Raw genomic sequence first — 24348 nt, forward strand, 5'->3', positions numbered from 1 at the left:
GTTTAACCTGCAGTTAAGCTGCTTTAGATAAATGTTTGATAATCAGCCTTATATTTTCATCATGAAAATAACTTATAACTGTATAAACTTGCCCTCATGTAAAAGTATGTCACATAAAATAAAATAAAAACGTATCCACCCTGCAACCATTTGTACAGTTTGATAGATATGTGTGAGTTTCTGAAACCTCAGAGTTTAATAGAATTGATGCATCTTTTCAAAAAGTTAAAAATAAATAAAGACCAGTTGAGCACCTCTCCCAGTTTTAGTTATTTAAGAGTGTTTGCAGTTAAGAAGAGAACCACTTTCACAAAGTCTACAGCTTGCTGTCTGTATGACGTAAATAAGTGACCATTCTTTTAAAAAACATCACATATTCTCCCCTGATATTCCATTTCTTTAAACACTAAGGGTTTTCACATGATCAACAAAAGAACAAGGATGTTTCACAACATGCCACTGATCTAGATTTTAATAAATTATGGTAGATAAAAACCATACCTTTAGAATTCAAAAATATTTAGAGATAGAGGTAATATATATCTTTTAATCTCACCAAGAAAATATTAATATGTATTGTATGGATTACTTAAGGCAAAATCTCTAAACATTAACCAGTCCAGAAATCTAAATGATCAGAACATTTTTGAAAAATTGGAAAAATAATCAGAGGGAAAATACAATAGTAAAAAAAAATGAGGGTTTATTGTTTTTATTTATGTATGGCACTTGGAGCTGTTAGAATACAGACAGCTTCTCAAAAAACAAAAAAAATCATTGCATGAATGATTTTGATTTATACTATTTTAATTATATGATATGGGCGATATGGGCTTAATTAAAAAAAAATATATATATATATATATATATATATATATATATATATATATATATGTGCATAATATATATTACTAACATTAAAACAAATTTTTTGGTAATCTTGTGCAATCAAGAGTAGAAACATAATTCAAACAAAGAGTTTGTACATATATAAGTGTTATCAAAATTCCCCCCCCCCATATTTTTACCCTGATATCGCTGATAAAATTTCACATCTTAATTAGTTAACTCTAAACTGACCTTAAGTGTGGATGTGTACATGCTTATATATTTGTCTTCTTTGGATCTAAAATTGATTGGGAAACTGTTGTCAGTCTTTCTTGGCTCCCTGTCAATGACAGAGTTGCAGAGACAGCGACCAGCTTCTTATTAAATGAGTACATTAAATTCAGATGGAGGAATGGGTTAAAGCAATCCAAAAAAGCAGAATCTTCAGAAACTCAATATTTTTTAACAGCAACAGTAGATTATCTGGTTTTTCTCTTTTTTTAAAGAGATTTAAACATCGCCTCATATATGAAATATCCAACATGCATGTATGTTATTATCTAAAAGTAATGAAGTCAAAAAGCAGTGATGTTTTGGACATAGTTAAAACATACTGCATGGTTGCCTAAATACATCATTTAGTGTAATCCTTGTCTTTTGCCTCCCATGTAAACAGCTTTCGTTGTCTTTGCTGCCAGGCAGTGCAGGATGATTTGGTGTGTTAAAATAAAATCCAACAACTGTCACAACTAAGTAAACTGGAGGGAAGCAGATCTAATGAAGTGTTTCACATTATTTTGTGGTTGCTTTTTTAACTCGTGCTCTTTCCTCCCACTCTCCTGTAGCTACAGTACTAATGGATTAAACTTTCTAAAAGCACAGAGGTGAACATTTCAAGTATTTTTTTGTAACCTTATATGTAAAACTGTTATTACAAGAGCCAATTTTTGAGAAATGCTTACAGTGTTTCAGTATTTGCATGCTGGCTCTGATTTTTAATGCAGGTCATTGACACACCAGACCCCTTATTTTTGCCTGCTTTTCCACACCGGTAACAAATGTGACTGCCGCTGTTCACAGGTCACTGGGCTGAGTAGCCTTGGGATTTGAGACATTGGAACAACGTTCGCTTCCCCAAAATATGAGATAACAGTACAGCAGAAGATGAGGGAGGATTGCCGCTAATTGGCCTGGAAAGACCACTGGGCATGATCTTGAAGGGTTCCTACAAGTGTTTATCTATTCGTATAATTCATTGTACAAGAACAGCAAAAGGACGTTTTTTTAATCATTTATATTCAGTCTGAAGGTTTGAGATAACAGCAAGATGAATTTACATTTCCAAAACATGCGTATACTGAAATTTAGACTCTTAGAAAATAAGATGTTTGGCCAAATGTTGCTTGTGGACAGATATTGCTTTTGAAAAACTGGCTTTTTGCTTTCCATCGCTTAAATGTAATGAATTTTTGATGAAAAGCCTCATAACCCCAAAGGCTATGTGTTTGCTGCTCCATATCCATGCATGCTTTTGAAAACCAAGAAAAAAAAAAGGTTTGGGCAAAATTATATGCTGAACATCTGAAGTCTGTAGAAAAAAATCTCAAATGAACCTTTGAAGTTTGGGTTTTACCGTTGCATCTCAAGGAGATCTAGCCTTTGATGTTTTAAATTCTTGAAATTTTGACTTTTTTTTTTTTTACACTCTGTGTTTGTTTAAGAAATGCACCAAAGGAAATACAATGCTTGGTCTTTTACCAGTTTACCTGTTACAGCTTGTGAAAAAGGGAAGATGTTGCCTCATTTGCAGGTTTCTTCTGTATGTTTTAGTTCTTTAGATCAACAGAGAATTTATATAATTAAAAACCACCTTAGTGAACACAAAATGCACTTTTTAATACAGGTAGGGGTTAGTCAACTAGAGGGCCCAACCCTACGTCAGCATTTTCTCTCCTCGGATTGAGCAGTTGGACCAAAATGTTTATAATCGAGCTAACCCAGCGACATTGCGCATTTTAGATTTGCTTTTATTAAAAGTTCTTCTGGCCTCAATGGCTGATACTGAATGGAGATACTAAGACTCCCTACACAAAGACAGAGGGATGGATTTTGTTTATAGATAACCGACACCTCTTGTGAGCGTGATATATTTTTATTTTCCTGCTTTATGCTATGTTTTATCTGGGATTAGATGCATATTGAATGTCACCGGCTACTCATGATGTAAATGAGGTGGCGCTGTGCTTATAGAGTAGAGGATTGAGATTGCCTTAACTGGGCTTCTTGAGGGCAGGGAGGTAGCCTAACGGATAGTGCATAGAGCTCAGAATCCTGAACTCAGAACTTCTTGCTTAATTGATCTCTGTATTCACCCTCATTCTAATCTTTCTCTGGGTTACACATGCCCTTTTAACATATCATATTTGAATGGTTTCTTTTATTAAAATGTGAAACTGGTGATATTAACCCCTTCACACCCATCTTTGGAAATATAGTACAATAGAATAGAAAATCCCTTTCTTGTCATACAATGGGGAAATTCTGGTGTTTACAGCAGCAAAAAGATTAAAGAAAAAATTGTAACACCAATATGGACCTTAGAAAAATGTATAAGAATGACATAATAGTAAAGAGCGAAAAGATAAGCAATAAAATACTATAGGCCTACTGTAAAGTAACAATATAAATACTGTGCACCTGGAGAATAAATAAACAATATACAGCTATCGACATTTTTACAGTAATGGATATTTGAAAATAGCAACAACATCAGAGATGTGCAAAATGACAGCATAATGTTATTTAACTGACTGAGATAGAAACTGTGCAAAATCAGCATGAATGTAACAACTTATTGAGGTTGTTGGGAACGGTGGTGGTTATAGAGTCTTACAGCTGTTGGGAGGAAGGATCTGTGATAACGCTCCCTGGTGCACCAACAGATCCTTCCTACACACACATTTGAACTAATTTTTGTCAACTGGTTTACGAAGGTTCCTTACTGTTTCATGTTTTTTTGTTCAGTTGTAGTTTATATAATCAGTGGGCTCTAAGATTCTTTATTCTGTCTCATGCTGTCTCACAAGTTCTGAGGAAGTGATAATTTTGATTAAAAGGAGGGTAACTCTTTTCTAAATTTTGGCTTTGTGCACTGGAAAAAAATTGAAATATAGATAAGTCGTTTTTTCTTAAATAAGTGCATTTGTTCTTGGATTCAGGAGGTAAAAGAGACATTTTGCCAGCGGAACATGAAAGTTTACACTTAAAATAAGAAAAAACAATCACATTATCTTATTTCAAGTGCATATCCTCTAATTATCTTATTTTAAAAGTAAAAATACTCATTCCATTGGCAAACTATCTCATTTACCTACTCAAAATAAGGGACAATACACTTAATTTAAGAAATTTTTTTACTAATTTCTAGATTGTTTTTCCAGTGTGGGTTTCAACATTTTTTTCTTATTATTTGGAAATCAATTCTTTTGCTTTGAAACATTTAGATGTTGGGAGAGAAAAAAAATCTAACAGAAGAGTAAGGTAGAAAATATATTTTAGACTTTGTTAAAAACTCATGGCCTTTATCATGTGGCTTTTTATGTAGTTTGAAATCTCTTTTATCACACACTGACTAGACAATCTTTAAGTGAGTCTAACGCAGAATCAAAGAACCGTCTGGCCACAGAAAACTTACCATTACACACATGGAAAAGCAAGCATTGTGCTTGAACCTATTCATTATGTTCGGCATCACAGCTAATATGCTGTAAAATTCCATTCTTTCCGGTTGAAGAAAGCAGAGCCTGTGTTGGGTGTGGAATACAAGCTTGGACAAGCACTAACCCACACATGCTGAGTAATTTGTGACGCATGTCGTAACTTCATGTATGCGCCAAAGGACCTGCAGCTACAGCTCTTCAGTGACGCTCAGCTTAGTCAAAAGCAGGCTTATAACAACAGCCATTATGAAGTATACAGTACACACAACATGCAGGGAGATGATACAGAGCTTAGTTTGTGGCAAAACTTTTTAAGCTAAGTCAGAAATCACAGCTTTAAGCATCCGAGGCAATGGCAAGAAAAAAAAGGGATTTAAGGTTCAGTTGTCTTGTGGGACATGGGAAGGAAGTAACATTGGATGATACTTAATTGTCATGAAAAGGGTGTGTTCTTTGAGGTGCTTCCAAAATGGAATGCAATTTATGATGTGCTCAAAACTTGATCAACTTCCAGTAGATTTTCCAGTCATCAAGCACTTTTGTTAAAGCGGTTTCACACAGTTTGAAGTTTAGTTTCAGTGAGTTTCCCATAATCTCATTAAAATGCTAAATAACATAGAATACCTACAAACACTCTTCAGATCATTTAAAATGCAAATATTTTTATCTCATGTCAAACGTAACATGCAGCCAAAACTTTGACACAGTTTCTATGGTGAAAACCAAGGCAACATGTATTGTTATTTAAACGGAAACAGTTTTTCTTGTTAGACTAAATCATTTTTTTCCCACAGTTATGTAACAGTTTAGTTTTTTTTGTTACATAAGAAATCAAATTTGAGAAAAGAGATCAAAAGAAGAAACCTCCAAATGAATGGTTTATTGTGGGAATCTCCCCTTACACATTATAACTTTAAATGTATTTGGAAGTAGAAAACATGTGATCAACACAACAGCCTTTGTATTTGATGTTTTGTTCTTGTTCCTTTTTGTCAGTCATGTAATTTCTGCATTTTATTTGTGACACTTTTGTTTAAAGTCAGTCAGGGTATTGTTTCACTGGGTTTCACTGTCTGTTCGGGTCTAAAACACAAATTTATTATTACGATAGAAACCATGATTAATGAAACAAGTGTACTTAGGGATTAAAAAGACATCAGCTGACTGTTTTGACATGAACTTAATTTTTTAGATAATATAAAAAACATGACCAGGCCTTGAGCCATATTTTGCCTTGGCATATTATTTAACTTTGCCATATTATCTAATGTTGTATAACCAAAGGGAAACTGCCAAGGGAAAGGAATGTTTTTTCATGCATATCATGTGCATTTTGTCATGCTTTGCCTGAGGAGAAAGGATCATGAGAAAATGAGAGGAGGAGGGGCTTAAATGAACAGGTGTGTCTACCTCCCTGAGTATTTGTGTATTACCAACCAGTGTTCTGAAGTGACACCTACCTGGCGTTAAGTATAAAAGCAGATGCATGATTCATCTGCTTCAGATTCACACTTCACTGTCTCACAGAGTTCAGCTTAGCTTATAACTGAATTCAGCTCTTGACGTCACTACTATTTTGAAGATGAGGATTCTTCTGCTTTTGGTTTTTCTTGGACTTGCTGTGATCAACGCCTCTCCTGTTGACTGTAAGAGATCTTTAATTTTTATATTTCTTAACTATTAATCAACAATATATACATAGTATACAGTCAGTCAGATAATATGGTTGTAATGAGCTTAATCAATATCCATACAGATGTGAAAAACAAACCTTTGAAATAAATCATCACAATATTCCAAACAATCTTTAGTATGACAAACCACCGTTAGATTTTTTTTGTAATGATTAGATTCTATTTCACCCTGTGAATCAGCACATACTGATTCTATCGGGGAATTTAAGGTCTAACTCCTATTGAGTTGTGTTTCACAGCTGCTGCTCAAATCTCAATGCCACCCCCTGAGTACACACAAAGGTCTTTGTAAAAAAAAACAAAAAACTTTTGAGCTAATCCAAAAGGGTGCATTTATGTGTTGATCTTGATTACTGTGAAACCAAAGATCAGCAAATAGCTGCTACACCAGTTTGGGCAACAGGTTCACAAGGGGGTAAACACATGATCCTGAAATGACTGAGCAAAAAAAGCTAAATGAAGATGTGTGATTTAATGTTTAGGACCCTCTCCTTGATTTTTTTTCTGTCTGACAGTATAAGTATTTGTCCGTTATAAATAATGAATGTAGAAACTAAAATATTAACACACTTTTGTAAGCTAAAAAAAATACAAAAATGTTCAGATGTATAGATGCTGCGGTGCAACATTAGTATAAAGGACAAGCTTTAACTTTAAACTTTTAAACATTGTATCCTTTAATAAAATGAATGAATTAACAAATACATGCATTGATAAAACAAATAAAATATGACGATTTACATTTGTTTGAAAAAGTATTTGAACGCTTACAGGCAAATCGACTTGATAACTTTTTTCCTGTTGCTTCCTCTTCAACAAACCCTTCTTCCCTAGTAAAATAGAAGCAAATTAATTTGTCATCATTGTTCTGAAAAAGTAGGTGTGTCAAATCTAGAGAGAGATGCTTTGTCGGAGGTGCTCTCTTTTGTTACCTAAAGATTAGTCACACAGGTTAATGATTGGTGTTCCCACCACACCTCATGTCAAAGCAGAGTGCAAAGCAAGCTAATACAAGACATTTGTGGCCAAACAAGCTTTCTTAGGTTCTGTTGAAATAGATAAAAGGGACTGAGTAAATTTCCTTTCCACTCATGCCAGGACTAGTTGGTAAATATAATAAGTTCTTATGTGTTTTTTTTTCTTTCTATGTTGCAGCTATGACCCAGATGCCTGTCAGGCCAGAGGAGGACGTTCTTGAAGAGGTCATTACAGACGGCTTCCTTGTTGACCACATTTTTGGCACATCGGCCACAACTGAGCCGCCGAAAATAAATACAACCATTCAGGAGCCTTCTGAAGTCTTTACTGAAGGCAGCGGCCTCTTAGAAAACCATCTTGCTTCTAAGACTGAATACCCGGAAGCACCCACAACCATCCAAACGTCCTCTCAGCCAATCTCTGACTCAAGCGAGGGCAGTGGTTTCTTAGTGACACCTACTTTGCCAATAATCCAAACACCTGAACCTACAACTATTCCTGCATCTCCACAAACAACCTCTGATACCAATGAAGAGGGAAGTGGTGTCACAGATAACTGCGTTTTATCAACCACAGACTCAGGAGAAGGGAGTGGTAACTTCTTTGAGCCCAGTTCAAGTACTACAACAACAACTCTGACTGCTTCAACCACACCGATTCCTACCACCACAGAGCAGAAAAGGCCTCAAAACAGGAGGTTGCCACCAGTTCATCATCATGACATAATTTCAAAGGAAAATGGGGTTTCAACACAAGTGCAGCCTCTTAATGGTAAATTTTATGAAACTCAATTATGAAACAGTTTAACGAAATATATTATAGAACAGTTTTTTATGTGAGTGTCTTGTTCTCACATGTCCTGTCTCTTTCAACTTAGAGCCCCAAAATAAACCAGAAATGTCAAAAGGACACAGCACACCTGGTGAGTTTAAACATAATTTACAATATAACCTATTTATGATTCAAGGAAATTGTTTTTTTGAGTAACCCGTTTTCCCATTTGTACAGATTGGATCATTATTGTTGGATTTCTTGTTGGGCTAGCAGCTCTTGTAACACTTTGCGCTGCTATTGCTACCAGAGACAAGTAAGACCTAATTATGAGAAGATCAACTACCATCTTTACCAATATACTCTAAGAGTGCTGAACTAATGATATTTTCATCTTTTCTTTTTTAAGATGGAATGCAAAGCAGATATCCGTGAACGAAACTAATGCCTCGAACCAGAAGAGGGAGCAGGAGATGCAGACATTCCTACCCAAAGAGAATGGAAAGGAAACTGAATACACGGTTATTCCACTGGACGATCTTTCTGATCATCAATCCCACTGAGGTTGAGAGACTGGCCTTCTGGAGACTTATCTTTAAATCACAAGAACGTTTTGTCAAAGAACCAGCATTTGATCAAAGAAAAAAACTGAACTGTTGAGCAGAATTATTTTTGTGGATTGTCACAATTATGGGCTTTGTTTGATAGACAAAGCCGTGCTCCATAATTTTTCTTTTTAATGATGCCTTTCAACAGCTTTAATAAGAACTGTACTTGAAATGCAAAAAATGGCTGATATATTTATTGCCATAATCAACTTGTTTATTAATTGTAAGATAAACAGCTGTTAAGGTTTGGTGCACAATTGTCTTTTATTTCATTTCAGTGAGAAATGTTTTTATGTATATTATAAGATTTTTTTATTGTAATTTTCTTGCAATTCTTTTTTTAAATGCCTATTTGTTTTTTGTTACGTCAGTGTCTTGTCTTTGTAGTAATCTTATTGAAGAATGTATTGTGAGTTCTAAGTTATATGAAGCTGCTCTACTGCTCTCTAGTTTTCATTATGCAAGCTGGTAACACTGAACAGTGCTCAGCCTGCTAACTCCACTGCTCTTCTTTTCTCCCACACAGCCCTTCAAAGGTTGTGAAATGCACTTGCCTCATATTCATTGCATCCCACATTGAACAGGAAATAAACACAACAGTAACTCATCAGAATTTATTTTTGTTTTTATTTAATATTTACAATGAGTATTAAAACATTTACTCACACCACTTTCTGAACAAATCGGTCAGTATAAGCTCATTTAGTTCTATTTGTATGAAGTCAGCCACAGTCAAACATTTGGAAAAAAGTCATATTTTCTTCAATATGTGCATTGAGTAAAAGGGAATACATTAAGAAAATGTATGAAATACGAAAATTTAAAGTAAATCACAAAAATAGACCAATTGAGTATATTTTTAAATCAGAAAACCATTTAAAAACAGAATCTTTAATTTTGCCTCACAGATAAAAAAAACAAAAATTTATCTTATAATGCAAACAGCTTATATTTCAAGTCAGTTAAATAATAGGAAGAGGAGTACTTAATATTGTTTTTACCATTTAGCCATAATGCAGCTACCATCATGACAATCCCCACACACCTTCACAGACTCAAACCCCTTGAGTACATCTATATTGGGTCAGATATAAAATAATCTTTCTTTTTCTTTAAATTAAAAATCATCACTGTAATTTTTTCACAAACAGCTGATCAAAATGCCTACTGGGCCAACAGATAAGTACAGAAATTGCTTTTGCCTAACATTGTTTAACACAGTTTATTATTAGCATCATCCTCATAGAAACATTTATAATAGCAAAAATACTTTTGACAAAAATTGTCAAATCTATACAGTTGAATTGTAAAATGGCTCTAAAAGTGAATATATACAAAAAGTGCAAACAGGCACTTTAAACATGGATATTCAAGCTGCTGCTTGTATAAAAAATATGTTTGTTTGCAAGGATCAATTAGAATTTCTACCCTGTGATACTCAAAAGCATGTTCAAAACAACATACAGTGACCTTGTTGTTACAGCGCTGGATTTACACAAGTGCTGGAGGCAGATTTTAGAGTGCACTTACTGCACAGATGTGACCATGGTTAATTAAGTCTAGATCAAATTACAAGCTTGTTATTTATATGCAAATCTGATGTGAAAAACCAGAAAATATAATATAATCTTATGAGAAGGCCCAGCCATCCCCAAATGCTTTATTTTCTCTGCAAACATATCCGGTGAGCTTTGGTACACCAAGTAGGTTAGTAACTTTATTTTTAATCAAAGTGATCACACTCTGAATATAACATATTCAAGGCAAGGTTGACATATAGCACAGAAAAAAAGGACCATTTGTAATAAAACACAAAACAATAAAGTCTACTTAGATTTTAAGAGAAAAACTAATAAGAGAATAAGAGAACCAATAGCTTTTGTTTTTTTAACCATCTTTTCTGCCCAAAAATGCACCATGATTAACCTCATTTCCAGTACACAGGCAAACAGTCACTCCTTGGTTCACATGTAACAACAGATACTTAAAGTAGAAATAAAGAAATAAATAAAGAAATGCAGTAAAAGATTTGAACAGATTTACTCTCAACAACACACCCTGTTCTGTACAGTTTGTTGCCACTTTTAGATTCCCTCCCTGTCTTAAGTATTAAGCTTAACTTCTTAGGCTTTACCACGTGCGTGAAGGTATAATCCCATAAATCAAACAGTTAGAGGTAATACAATCCTTAACTGTACTGTACTTTAAGATTAATGCCAGTTGAAGTCAGGTTACATTAACTTGATGTCCTTTTTTAACATCCTAATAGACAAAACAACACGTTTAGTTATTTGGTAAAATACAACAATGCATTGTAAATGTCTGGGAAGGTAAACAATTACTGAAGCATGGATTTCTGCAGCATTTGTCTTATTTAATTTTGAATCTTATGTCAGTATCTCCAATTTTTATGTGTGTTTATACGTTAAGTCACGGGACAAGTCCTTAAACACAACATTATAGAATCAGTTGTTCCAAAATAAAACATTAGGCTTAATCTTGACAGTATAGGAATTATGCAGCAACCCTCAGTAAGATCCTGACAGACGTCAGCCAGCTCTTTGATGAATCGCTTCAAGCACACAATTTCAGTCCAGTTTATGTGTATGCATAACTTCTGGAAGCATGACAAAGTTTAAGGTGCTAAAGCACAGCGTCCTCTAGCAGTTACCCAGAAGAGCAAGAGATTTCCCCGACTTGCCAACAGTTTGCTCTTGCAGTAGAGTTTCCGTGTGTGTAGTCTCAGTACACTCACTCTTTGTGTCCTTGCACAAAAGTTTTTTTTCTTTTCTTTTTTTCTTATTAACTTTGTGACCTCAAAAGATAAAAGCTGGTCAAACTCAGGCTAAAGTGCTGAATCTGCATTACTTGAAATTCCAGGGATCCTCCTCAACAATAGAGAACTCTGGAGTGTTGCCGTTTCTGCCGTTTTTGACCTGTAAGCAGTTATCAAGAAAAGCTAACTATTTGGTCCAAGGCACCTTTATAAACAAATATTGTGTGGTTTTGGGGAGAGAAGCCATTTCTTCATTACATTCAAGCCTTTGCCATTTTGACAGACTTAAGTTTATAAATCCCCTGGGTTTATAAACATCCCCTTAAAGATATGCCATAACAAGCATCAATGGAATGACAAGTTCCTAAAGAGAATACATGTAGAGTTCTCCATAGTTGGTCATGTATTTTATGGATTCTCTCCCCAACCAAATTACAATAATGATAATTAAAACAGAGGCAGTGAGAGATCAACAAAATCACTGTTTGTAAACAAACAAAACAACAGGGACAGGTTTGGAGAGGCATCTATGAATATAATGCATCACTTGCAATGAAATACGGTGAATCAGCAGTCTTTATGAACACCTCTGGCCGTATAAGATCTTAAAAAGATGGCTATGGATTGATAAGCGTAATTTGGTTGGGGTCACCATAAATACATGTCCAATTTGACAAAAGCATGTAAAAAATTCATTCTCAACAAAACAAAAGTAAACAAAAGTTCAATGTAACCAGCCACAAGAAAGCGTACTGTTAATACAGCTTAAAAATAATTTCCTTCAGATTTTATGGGATTTCTTGATGAATAAAACCCCGCAACGCACAAAGTTTTCTCCTTTTGAACTCTTGTATCACAAAAACTGCTTCTTCTTATCATTTGTAGGTGAGCAAATAAATATAGACATATTTATTTATGAGTTTCACCACTTATGAATATATTTTCATGAATGAAAATATGACAATGGCTATGAACAACAAAGACACGTGCAGGAGTCATTGTAAAAAAGAAAAAGAGACACAAAGACACAAATAGGACAAACACAGAGCAGCGACTCTTCTCTACATACATGTTTCTATGTCCGTTAATGTGAAATGTACCTTGCCGTTGTCTATCAGGATTGAGTTGTGGTGAGCATACACATTCTGGTTGGTGTTGTTTTCGAAGAACGACTGTGTCTTTGCCATCTCCAAGTCATCCATTCGGGTCTGTTGGGCATCATACATGTCAAGTTCATCTTTGGAAAGGTGGTAAACAATTCCAGCGCCGTAGGAGTCCCCAACTACATTAACGGAGGTTCGAAAACGATCACTGCATTAAGGTAAAACACAGAAAGGAAAACGTTTTATTAGCAAAGATAACTAAAACCCTTCTATATCAGATCAGGATAAAATGTCTTAACTATAAACATCAGCGCTTTTGCACAAGGCAGATCTGGTTCAAATCACTTCCAAACTTTTATCAGCTGCTTGTTAACAATTCTTATGGATATATTTTGACCTTTTTAATAAGTTGATTCCAGTGTTTTAACTCTCTTGTCATGATATTTACAAAATATTATTTAAAATGAAAATAATATGCTAATATATAAAATGCTTAGCCTTTATATTCTGTTAGAATATGTGGAACATTTTTATGCTTTGAATAATGAAAACAGTGTAGATTTAGAACTCACAGCAGCCAATCAACTGCAACTAGAAGGCTTATGTCCTGAGTGGGGAGTCCTACTGCTGTCAGAATGAGAAGCATGGTCACAAGTCCTGCACTGGGAATACTGGCAGCTCCAACACTGGCCAAGGTGGCGGTCATGCTAAACAGGAGACAAATTGAACTCTCATCATGATTTCATATGCACTTGGAAATAATTAAACAACAAAAAAAGGTAAATGAATAAATCGATGTTGATTAAAACTTTAAATAATGGGCTAAATAATCATGTGAAATATTTGAGAATTGGTAACATTTAATAAGAGACAAATAAACTTGCCAGCATAATATCATGAAATAGTGGGACTTATCTTACCTCACAGTGACTATTTGGCCCCAGTCCAGCTCAATGCCATTCATCTGAGCGATGAAGATGGCTGCCACTGCCTCGTAGAGTGCTGTACCATCCATGTTAATAGTGGCCCCCACAGGGAGGACAAAGCGTGTGACTCTCTTGTCGATGCCCAGGTTTTCCTCTAAGCATCGGAATGTGACGGGCAACGTACCGGCGCTGGTGAATCAAAACACATCAAAGATAACCTTTATGGTGAGATGGATATATTTAGGTTGTACAACCCACATTGATTCATTACGTAATTTATCTGGCCTGGAAGTGGACAAAGAATGGTCAGCCATTACAAACAGCTAAATGTAATCTTCTTGTGAATTTGATAGAATTGTATCAAACAGATGAGATGTCTGTTTTAGTGACATATCGCATGACAGGTATTATGCTGCTGATTTATATTAATGATGGCTCTTTACAGACTACTCTTACTGTACATGTATGTATTCTGTTGTTTTTTTAGGATTATCATTTTTCTAAGAAAGTTAAAAAATAAAAAAAATAAAAAAATAAATCCAAAATAACCTAATCTGAGACTGGAATTTAGACCATATATTTTAGTTAGTAAATAATTTGATCAAATATATATTCTCTGATGTATGATAGAGGATTTTTTTTAAACCTTTAGACCTTTATTTTGAAAATTGATAAAAGTAAAATAATAATCTTGCACAGTAGCTAGCTAGTTTTTTAAGAGTATTAATTAACACCTTTATTTGAGACTGGCAGAAGAGAGACCGTTCCAATAGTCCCATTAAGAGTAAAAAAAATCATATTAAAATACAAATTCAGAAACAAAAGTCTAGCAAAAATATTTCTGATGAAAACACAAGAAACATTTACTCTTCATGAGACATACATAATAATCCTACATTGATACATCATTAAGCAAAAAATGCTGCAAATTTAATTATTTGTTGTATTCTGCTTTAAATAAAGATCTCTTATAATGATTTTCCAACAGATGCTGACTCCCTTTAACGGACAGTGCCATATTGCAAAATGCATAACAAAAAAGGGAGAATTATTTTACCTGGATGCTGTTCCAAGCGCAGTGACCCAGGCTTGAAATATTCCCATGAAGAAAGTGAAGGGATTTTTTTTTACTGTCACAAAATATATTAACGGCAGGAAAATGCCTCCATGGATGATAAGGCCCACTATCACAGTAACCATGTACATCCCAAGCTGCCTGGCTACCACCTCCAAGTCAGCAATAGAGATTATCTTTCCACAGATAAGGCAGCCGATACCAAGAGGAGAATACCTGAAAAAGGATGTAGTGTAACATTGTTAAACATTTCACAATAAATGCTCTGAACAAAATAATGAGGAAAATCTGCACTCACCACATAATTGCGCCCACAAGCCTCATAACAATTTCATTTAGAACATTGAAAAACTCCAACATCAGCTTGGCCTTCTCTCCCATTTTCCCCATGATGACTCCAAATGCTACAAAGAATCCAATCAGCCCTGCACAGAGAATATATTGAATTTAAATCTGTTTGGGTTTTTTTTTTTGTTTGTTTTACAAAAAGTTTAAACAACTGAAAAAGGGGAAGGAGCCTAATCTATTTAGCTTAAACTAAACCTTCAGGTCATCCAGAAATGTTAAGAATTAAATGCTATAAACTTAAATGCTATAAACTTACAAGCAGAAATGCTACATATGACAAAAAACAAACAAACTTTTATTTCTCTTAAATCAAACTGCTAACCTTTTTTATAAATAAGTTTGGCTTTTTTTTTTTATATTCGCACCTACCTAGGACATTCATCCCACTCTTGAACTGAAGCGACCTCTTAACTGTGAACTGTGGAGGTGCTCTGGTCCTGTTGGTTGGCACCGGTACTTTGGTGGTTACTGTCTGGATCTGGAAAAGAAAGAAATTTGAAACCAGGTAAAAAAAGAAATGAGTGGGAGCAGCTGACACATCAAGTTATATGCTGAGAGACAATTCTCTGTGTGACTCCTACCTGCTGGAAACAGGCCTGCACCAGATTTTCTGGGAAAAGATTTCGAATGAGATCGAAGAAAGCATCCATGCTGGATACTTCATCATTCTTCTTTCCCTGTCCAAGGTTAGCTCTCAATTTGGGATTCCCTGGATGGATGAGCAACACCAAGATTACTCCTAAGACTGCTGCAATTATTGTGGTGGACATGTAGTAAACCATCGCCCTCGTGCCTAAGCGACCACTGGATTTGGCATCCAAACCCGCAAGTCCTGTTTGGAAAAAAGAAAAAAAAAGAAAGGAGTTCAAAATATAGATCTAGGAAAAATGACAAAAACACAATTTGATATTTTCACTTAATCTGTAAGCTCTGAAACATGGTCAGATGTTTGAGACATATTTATACTGACTTCTTAAGTGACAACCTTTACAAATATTTCAGTCCAGCCTTGTTCAAAAGATAGTTTAAAAACCAAACAGAACCAAAGTGTAAAGAATAAACATAGATTGTATAGAAGATACATAAAAGAAGGGGAAGTGCAGTTGTTCAATAAAAACAGATAAAACAACAAAAAATAAACAAGAGAGAAACCATAATGTAAACATTTATTAAAGACATTAAATGACCCTAAAGAATGTCATATTATTTAGTTGTTACTTTTATAGCAACTTCAAATACTTATTTGTTTGTAATATTTCGTCTTAAAAAATAAGTTTTTCATTAAATAAAAAATCCTATTTTGTGCAGTTTAAAAAGATTGGTTTCTGTGCTCACACTTTATCTACCAACGCAAAGGGACAGTTGCCAACTCAGTATGTCAACTACTTTAATCATCAGTTAATTTAATCATTTTCATCTTCAGTTTATCTGATTTATTTATTTTTATTGAGGGAAATGTTTTGAAGAAAAGTAGCTACTTGAAGAATCAACCCCGCCTGAGAAATAGTCACACTGTGCCTTATAAGTCCCCTAACAAAGAAAGAAATAATCTTCAGAAGAATCTTTTAGTTTGACAACAAACAAAAATATTAATCATTAAAATCAACACCAACTCTCTTTTACAAGGCAGCTCCCAGGTACCAGCAATTAACAGTGTGACCTCATTTCAGGACACTTGTTTGCAAATTCAGCAGAACATTTTATTCCCCACAGATATTAAATCTCACCCACCTGTAACTAAACTGGAAACAACAAGAGGCAAAATAAGCATTTTTAACATCCTCATTAGGATCTCCCCGGGAAAGGCAATGATCATTATGATGTCAGGAGGGAGGGGGGATATGTGCCTCAGAAGCATTCCAGCAATAGAACCAAGAAACACACCTGTCAAAGTAAGAGAGAAGAAAAAACAACAACATTAGACACAGAACTGGTGACTCTAAGGCATGAAATAAAACTCTTCTGTAAACAATCTGATATTCTCAACATTTAGATTTTTATTTTAACAACCTTTCTATAAGTTATACATGACGTATCTTGGTTATAAACAAAGAGTAAAGATGTAGACGATTTAGTTAGTAAATGAATTACTTCATCCAAGTTCCTTTTTTGCCCACCTACTCTGCAAGAATATATTGGTTAAAAGAAAAAAAAGGATTATTAGAAAAAATCATTAGAAAAATATAGCCAGTAATCTATGTATTTTATTGTAATAGTCTCCAAAAGATTCTGAAACAGGCTGTCTTTTGCAAGAATGTCCACTATAGGAAAGGTTGAATTGTCCTAAATCTAAGCTCCGATGTGATTGCAATGAGAGGCTGGATTTTTCTCTGATGTTCCGAGTTCCTCTTAGAGCTTAAATAACAGCAGATGCTACTACAAATGCTGAAGCCAGGTTCTCTCCACTGATTGCAGATATAATGTCAGATGGAAAATACATGGCTATCACCTGATATCAACAACCATTGTCGATATAACTTTATTTTCCATCATGAAAGCTGATGGACCCATTTACCCATTTCTTTAGGATTGTTCTATGTTAAAAGATGCTGAAGTGAATAAAGAATTGTTTAAACAAGTTTAAATTAAATTAAGTTGATGGTTTTTCTTAGAAGTATTGAAAAAGATTGCTTGGTTAGAAGTGATAGCAAAGGAGTGTGGGAGGAGTTTCCCTCTTAAATAGTTCGAAAAGTAATTGCTGGCAGGGCAGATCAAAGGTTAACTCTCAGAGGGATTGCATTTTATAACATCATTAATCATGATAATGTAAACATCTAATAATAGAATCTAAACTACCAGGGGGCTCTGGCAAACAGCCTGCAGCTTTTCCTCATATCCAGTTGATTCCTTGACTTTATCCAGTATTTCGGTTGAAATTTTTCCTATGCTCTGATAAACCTTTGTTAGGTTATTATTCGTCAAACTGGGCTTTTACTGTTTGACTTTAACTGGACAAACCCAAGCCCATTCTGTGAACCATCTGGTAAGTAAGACATGTTTCTGTTATGCTTTTAATCTGCAATTTTAGAAATAAAATTGTACTAAAATCCCATTTTGCAAACAAATGTATACATTGCAGCAAAAAGAAATAATGACTTACCTGACCAGGGAGTTCAGGTCTTTCTAAATATTTGTAAATCAAATAAACCTGAACACCAAGGAAATATGTTTACTGCATTTGTGATCATTTCTGTGCGATTTAGGGGAATGAAATAGATGAAAGATGGAGCAGACTAATGCTGTGCAGACCCTGAAAGCCTGGTGGGAACACTCAATCTTCACCGGAGCTTTTTAAACCATTCACTTGCTCCAGTCACCCTTTTTTTGGTGACCCACTTCATGTCAAACCAGTCTATTGTTTGAAATATGCTTCCAGCCCCTGTGAGTCCCTGAACAGGATATATGAGAACTGAAGACAAATGGATTGTGTGTAGCCTGATGGAAATAAAGGGACAATGGACTTACCGAGGATTGTGAGAGTGAGAACCATGTTCTTCATTATCTTTTCACAGATATTACTACATGGATTCTCGGGAGTCTCCACGATTGGGTCTATGTGGCTCTCGCTCATCCTGACCTCCACTTGCTTCTGCATTTCGACTGGACTGAAAAATATAGATACAAGAGTTGCTATTCAGGAGTGATAACCTTTTTTATTCTGTAAATCAGTTTCAGTAAATATCCACTGATTTCATCTTGTGTTATGTTTTTGGTTTGTTTATGCATTGTTCTTTGTTCTATTTTTATTTTTTGTACCTTTATCTGAATTTGGATTGTTAGTTCTTCTTATAATTCTGTGTTGGTTTTTAGTGTCCTTGACCTTATCTCTAACTGCCTTTTTATCACCTTTTTTGTCTCATGTTCGATGAAAGCCATTAGCCGACACATTTGAAAAAATCTTTTCTCCTTTTCTTTCTTCTTTTCAAATCTTTGGTGCTGAATTCATTTCTGCATTAAATTAGTTTTTGCTGCATAGTCCTGCTTAGTGGCTGTTCAGCATTTTCCTCTACCTTTTATTTTTCTCTATCAACTCATAACAAGTTTTCACCTCTAGGTCCTCTTCTAAATAAGCATCATATCAATATGATAATCAAATGTAATGCTATTCACTTATTTAGCATTCTTTTTCAGGTCAAGGAAGATAATAATGGGACTGCTATTTAATAGGGCAACTAGTTGCTGCGGTTGTTTATTTATCATTGTTTATTATTCCTAACAAGTGATGACATTGATTTCTCCTTTTGAAAAAAAATGAGCCTGTATTTTTATGTTTAAAGGGGCTTCCTTCCCAAATGAACCTTGCAAAAGAGCAGTGTCTTCATTAAAGTTTGTGTTCTTTTTTCATTCAGTAGTACTATTGATTTATTGATTCCCCCCTAGCTGTGTTTCTTTCTGAGATTAAGATACAAAATTTGCTTTAGCTTTTTTCCTTTTCTTTTACATAGAAATTCCTTGTAAACAAGATATCTTGGCTTCTCTGTCAGTCTTAGCTGATACTTGCTCATATTCAATCTGATTTGCTGAGTTTCTTCTTGTCTTTCCTTTCCTCTGTCACCACATGCTTTTTTAGGAAGACAAATCACTGCAAGTGAATTATTTACTGATTTTGAGTGTAGCATTATTTAGAACTGTATAAAATTTAAATCAGGCTGTATTGAATGTGGTAAATTAATTCAACTTAATTTTTTTGGATTAATTATCTTTTTTATAAATGCATATGAGTCACAGCGGTCTTGTAAAGTGCCTGGAAATTTGATGACTTGTAAATTTGTGCTATATTGAATAACTGAATTTAACTCCAAAAGACTTAGTTAGAAATAATTAGTTTGAGTTTTAAAATGGAATAAAAAAATAAAAGAACCTGCAGATGCCCTTGCATATTATGTTGTTTTTGCTTTTGTTTTATGGGCTCTACATAATGGTTAATGTAAATTGGGAATATTCTATGTACTGAATATATATGACATTTTTCTTTAAAGAAGGCATTGACCTTACAAGTTTGTGATCTGTGTCACAAGCTTGTAATCCAAGACTTTTTTCAGGACTTAAAATATTAAAGCATCCTATTGTTTACTCAAAATGCGGAAGATTAGACTACGGATTTTAGGAGTAGTCCGCAATCTCCTCCATCCTAGCATGCACTTCTCTATCTTCCTATCCTCACTTTGACCTTAGAGCAATACGTAGCTCAGGTTTGTTATGGTCTAAAGCCTCTTTGACTTAAGATCAACTCTTCCCTGAGCAGCCTTTAAATCTCCTGGAGAACACAGAAGTACTCCAGGAGATTTAAAGGCTGTACACAGTTATGTAACAATGAGTCCCTGCAGTCACTTGAACCACCTTGACCCTAATGGCATCCGCAAAACAAACTTCGAAAACTACAGTAAAACTCAGGGTTTTAGGCCAATGAAAACATTTTCTTGCAGAAAACAAGACATTCAAAACTCCTCCAATAAACTTTAAATGGAACATGTTTTTTTTTTTTGGAATGAAGCAGAATTTCTTCATTGAAAATGAAAACAAAATTAATAATTTGAATATAGTCTGCCACTTTCAAAAAAAAAAAGAAAAGAAAAAAAACGTAAAGGGAATACATAAGGGGATATCATGGCAACTACCAAGTCAATCAAGGGTTTCTGATACAGGGTGCTCTGGCAGTAATGAGACTTAAGCGATTTAGTAAGGATAAAATTAGCTCTTCGAGCTCACAAATGGTTGACTTATGTAACGGAGATGGGGGTCTTTCTATAAAGAGTCAAAGTGTTAACATCACCTGCCTGAATCCTGAAAAGACAACATAAACCTATACAGCATGGATACCATTGACTGTACAAAAAAAACAAAGTTTTTACACATATTAAAATACAAAAAGAGAATATTAATAATTAGTCAGTATAAGGGTATTCACTATCACTTCAGTGAATGGTTTTTGGATTGCCGCAACTCTGATTCTTAACACAAAAACGTTTTTGAATGAAGTACTTCTAGGATCACGAACATGCTCTATTTGTCCAAATTGAAATGACTTCAAGCATTATTTATTTACCAATAAAGGCCCTGGGATTTACATGAAAAACAGAAATATATCCTCAAACCTTTGCATATATATACTGAATAATATATATGTTTTACTGCAATTGGAGTCAATGACAGAATTACAGTTAACAAACCTTTATCTGCATCTTTAGCTTTTAATTGCATAGTGCAGAGTACAGTGATAATAAGAAATAATTATACTTACCAGCTGTATATTTACTCAGGCAAAAATATGTTCTGGATCAGATATGTCACACAATTAAAACAACCAGCTGAGTTCTTTGAAATTTCATGGCCAATGCGTGAGTAAAAGAAAAGAGTCAAAAGAGTTTAGTCCTTTAAATTCCAAAAAAAGAAAACACCCTAGTAGGTCACTTCTTTAACATCAGTTGTTTATCTCCAATCAAAGTCAAAGATGCCTGCTCTTTCAGCTGTAATGGAGAAGCAAAGTGGTTAAGTTGAGGTGTGACTGAAGGCTCCCAGACAAGAAGGGTGGAGTCAACCAGCAAGATTAGTAAAGGAGGGAAAATCCTTGGCGGCATTTTTCACTCTGTTTGTATTCCAGATATGCTTAGTTTCTTTGGTTTTCCAGTGTTTCTACTTTGATTCTGAAAATAACTAAAGCACATATTAATAACCACAAATTAGTGCTTGTCCGAAATCTACTTTTTGAGCTTTTGAGCAGAAACAAACACTTGCAGTAGGTTTACCTTATGTAGAAATTTGTAACATGAATATTGGTGGTTTTCTTACAGATTTATCAAGTAACAGAAGCACATTAATCATGTGCTTTTCATATAATTTTATCTTGTAAAGAGAGTATATTATGCACAGGGTTTTTTTTCATGAGCAATGTCCAAAACTTAAATACAAATCTATGCAATTAATCATTGCTTTTATAACACGAAGATAATACTCCAGACAAATACTTTAAAATTAAAAATGTATTTCCAAATACCAGCTGAATTCTATATCACTAGATTATTTCAAAGACCGACTGAATTAAGACATCCTGAAAATGTTTCAGAAATTATTTCATGCCAATAATGATTGTTATAATTATTGGTTACACTATAGATCCAGGGATCAGTAGTTGCATTAGGATGAACTCTTTTCTGTTTCATTGATTCTATGAGGTTTAAGGCTAGGTTAGATGATTCTCAAGGTTTTCAAACTGTGGACCAACGTAACAACTGACTGAAAGTAGAAATTAAAGCCAAGAAACTCGTTGTTCAACTCTCCAATCAGGATCATTTCAATGGACCCAGCTCATTAAAGTGCAGCATTTGTAGATTACAGCAATAAATAAAGTAGCTCATAACAACCATTTATCTACAACAACTACTGTAAGAGTATCTGACTGCAAACTGAGAGACCTACTGGTCACCCCTCCTCAGACCAGCTTTGACAGTGACAGGCTCAGTTGCTTTAGCCGGGTATTGCTTCTTAATATAGGGCAAAATGACATTGAATATTAGAGGTTTTACAAAGAAAGCATCTATGTTTGCAGTAATGTGATTCCAATTTGTGGGGAAAATAAGTTGTTGTTCACAAATATCGACAAATATGACATATCAACTGTTTTCTGACTTTTTATTAGTTGTTTCATACTTATTATTTGTTTGATTTATTATTATTGACAATTTTAAAGATTTGCTATGATAGGTCGATTGCAATATTAGAAGAGGCTTATTGGTGAGCAGCCCTTTTAGTGGAAGAACAGGTAGGGAAAGGTCAACATCAGAGCACATGGCAAAACATTTGTCTATGCAGCTCCACCTTTTTCTCCCCAGTGCAAGAAGCTCGCCTCATGCTGCAACACCTGACAACACAAGGCCATGCTTAGACAGCAGGTGTCTATAATTAACTAATCTGTCCTGAGCCATCTTAATTCCAGTGCACATCCACACCAAGAGTTTCAGAAACGGGGAACAGACCTGCAGCTGTGAAACCTGAAATTCACAAAACGGTTTAAATTTGATGCGCAAAACACATCAATTTATTTGATGATCCTCACGTACCAAACCCTTTAAAAAGCTCTGTTAGGTTCCTTTCTGGTCTGTGGAAACACTGGCCCCTCAACTTTTATAGCAATGGATGAACAACCTCCTGTTTGTATGTGGTTTTCTCTCGTTCTGTTATTTTTCTTGTGTCTGAAATAAGAAGTTAGTGATGATGATGTACCATTCATCAAAAGTTTGCAAACTCAAAGCAAATATTATTTATCACTCGTTGAAAACAGGTTCAAAGGATGATCTGAATAGTCTTTAATTTCTTTAGCTCTTTCTGACAACTTTCCTCCACAGATGAATGTGACAATAAAGATCAGAACTTTGCTTATTTAAGGCAAACTAGACAAAAACTGTATGAAATTAAATCCCTCCTCACTGCTTTTTAAGATGATAGGTAGTGGTCATGTGCTACTAACCAAATGTGTTTATTTTGTTAATCATCCTCATTAAGCGTAAGCTATGTGTATCATGAAAAATAAGCAGAGGAAAGATAGAGGCCTGCTGGTCTTAAGCTTGCAAGTATTAAGATGCGCTTTTATAGGGTTGAGGAGGCGAAATATTAGCTCATATCTAAGGCCTAAAACACATTGGGCAGTTTTAGGAATTATACATCACTTGAACATGTAACACAATGCAGAAGTGATATATAAAGCAGTTAATGGTAACCTGTGCAAAATGCCAGACTTTTATTATTAGGCTCTGTTGCATGGATGCATTGTTGTTAAGCTTGCATGGTCTACTCTTGCATGCATGGATTCCAGCACAATTATCTCCAATCCAGTTTAACACAATTATCTCCAATCCAGTTATAGTGATGCTTACACAAAAATCTCACTTTGCAAAAGGACTTAGGATGTTTTGTAAACACACAGCAGGCAAAACCTGATTAAACAACATACTCCTTATCAGAGGAGTCCACAAATATATGTGCCTAGAGTCTGCTCTTTGCTGACTCTCAAATTCCGCTGATACTTCAAAAAGGTGAAATAGTTAATGGGCTAGTGGACTAATAATGTTTTGTCAATTAATGTAAAATGTGAACATATAAATTTGCAAGATCCCACAAAGATTTATGCATAGCAGACCATGGCCTTCTTATGAAACTGCAGTAAGAATAATCCACAGCCCCTATGCACCTGATAGAGCACCTTATTTGGAGGACTTCTATCATTTTCAGCACATATTACTATATAATGGGAACTCTAACTAAAAAGAAATTCTGCTCTCTGTCTATATATATATATATATATATATATATATATATATATATATATATATAGAAAGAGATGCTGAGAGACTTATCAAGGTCTTAGTCACCCCCTGGGAACCATATATATATATATATAGAAAGAGATGCTGAGAGACTTATCAAGGTCTTAGTCACCCCCTGGGAACCATTAACGAGAAGAAACACATGAAGAAAGCTCACAGAGTGAGAAATTTCCTTTATCAACTAGAAATGGAGTGTTTAATC

The 24348-nt window shown here is 34.7% G+C and overlaps 2 protein-coding genes across 2 annotated transcripts; one reads left to right on the forward strand and one right to left on the reverse strand.

Annotated features, from left to right (window-relative positions):
• The first annotated feature begins 6034 nt into the window (after positions 1-6034).
• LOC107094053 (mucin-5AC-like) lies at positions 6035-9203 on the forward strand. Its single transcript, XM_015389456.1, has 5 exons — positions 6035-6193; positions 7397-7990; positions 8097-8141; positions 8228-8306; positions 8400-9203. The coding sequence occupies exons 1-5, from the start codon at positions 6130-6132 to the stop codon at positions 8551-8553; spliced, it is 936 nt and encodes a 311-aa protein (XP_015244942.1). The 5' UTR covers positions 6035-6129; the 3' UTR covers positions 8554-9203.
• A 214-nt stretch (positions 9204-9417) lies between these two features.
• Positions 9418-21207, reverse strand: LOC107094054 (excitatory amino acid transporter 2-like). Its single transcript, XM_015389457.1, has 11 exons — positions 21068-21207; positions 18292-18431; positions 16558-16710; positions 15408-15658; positions 15196-15304; positions 14777-14903; positions 14461-14694; positions 13398-13592; positions 13050-13184; positions 12475-12685; positions 9418-11534 (listed from the first exon to the last, which is right to left on the reverse strand). The coding sequence occupies exons 2-11, from the start codon at positions 18419-18421 to the stop codon at positions 11463-11465; spliced, it is 1617 nt and encodes a 538-aa protein (XP_015244943.1). The 5' UTR covers positions 18422-18431; positions 21068-21207; the 3' UTR covers positions 9418-11462.
• Between the last annotated feature and the right edge of the window lie 3141 nt (positions 21208-24348).

Source organism: Cyprinodon variegatus, unplaced genomic scaffold (assembly GCF_000732505.1).
Source record: "Cyprinodon variegatus isolate N-32 unplaced genomic scaffold, C_variegatus-1.0 Scaffold460, whole genome shotgun sequence".
NCBI classification, from domain to species: Eukaryota; Metazoa; Chordata; class Actinopteri; order Cyprinodontiformes; family Cyprinodontidae; genus Cyprinodon; species Cyprinodon variegatus.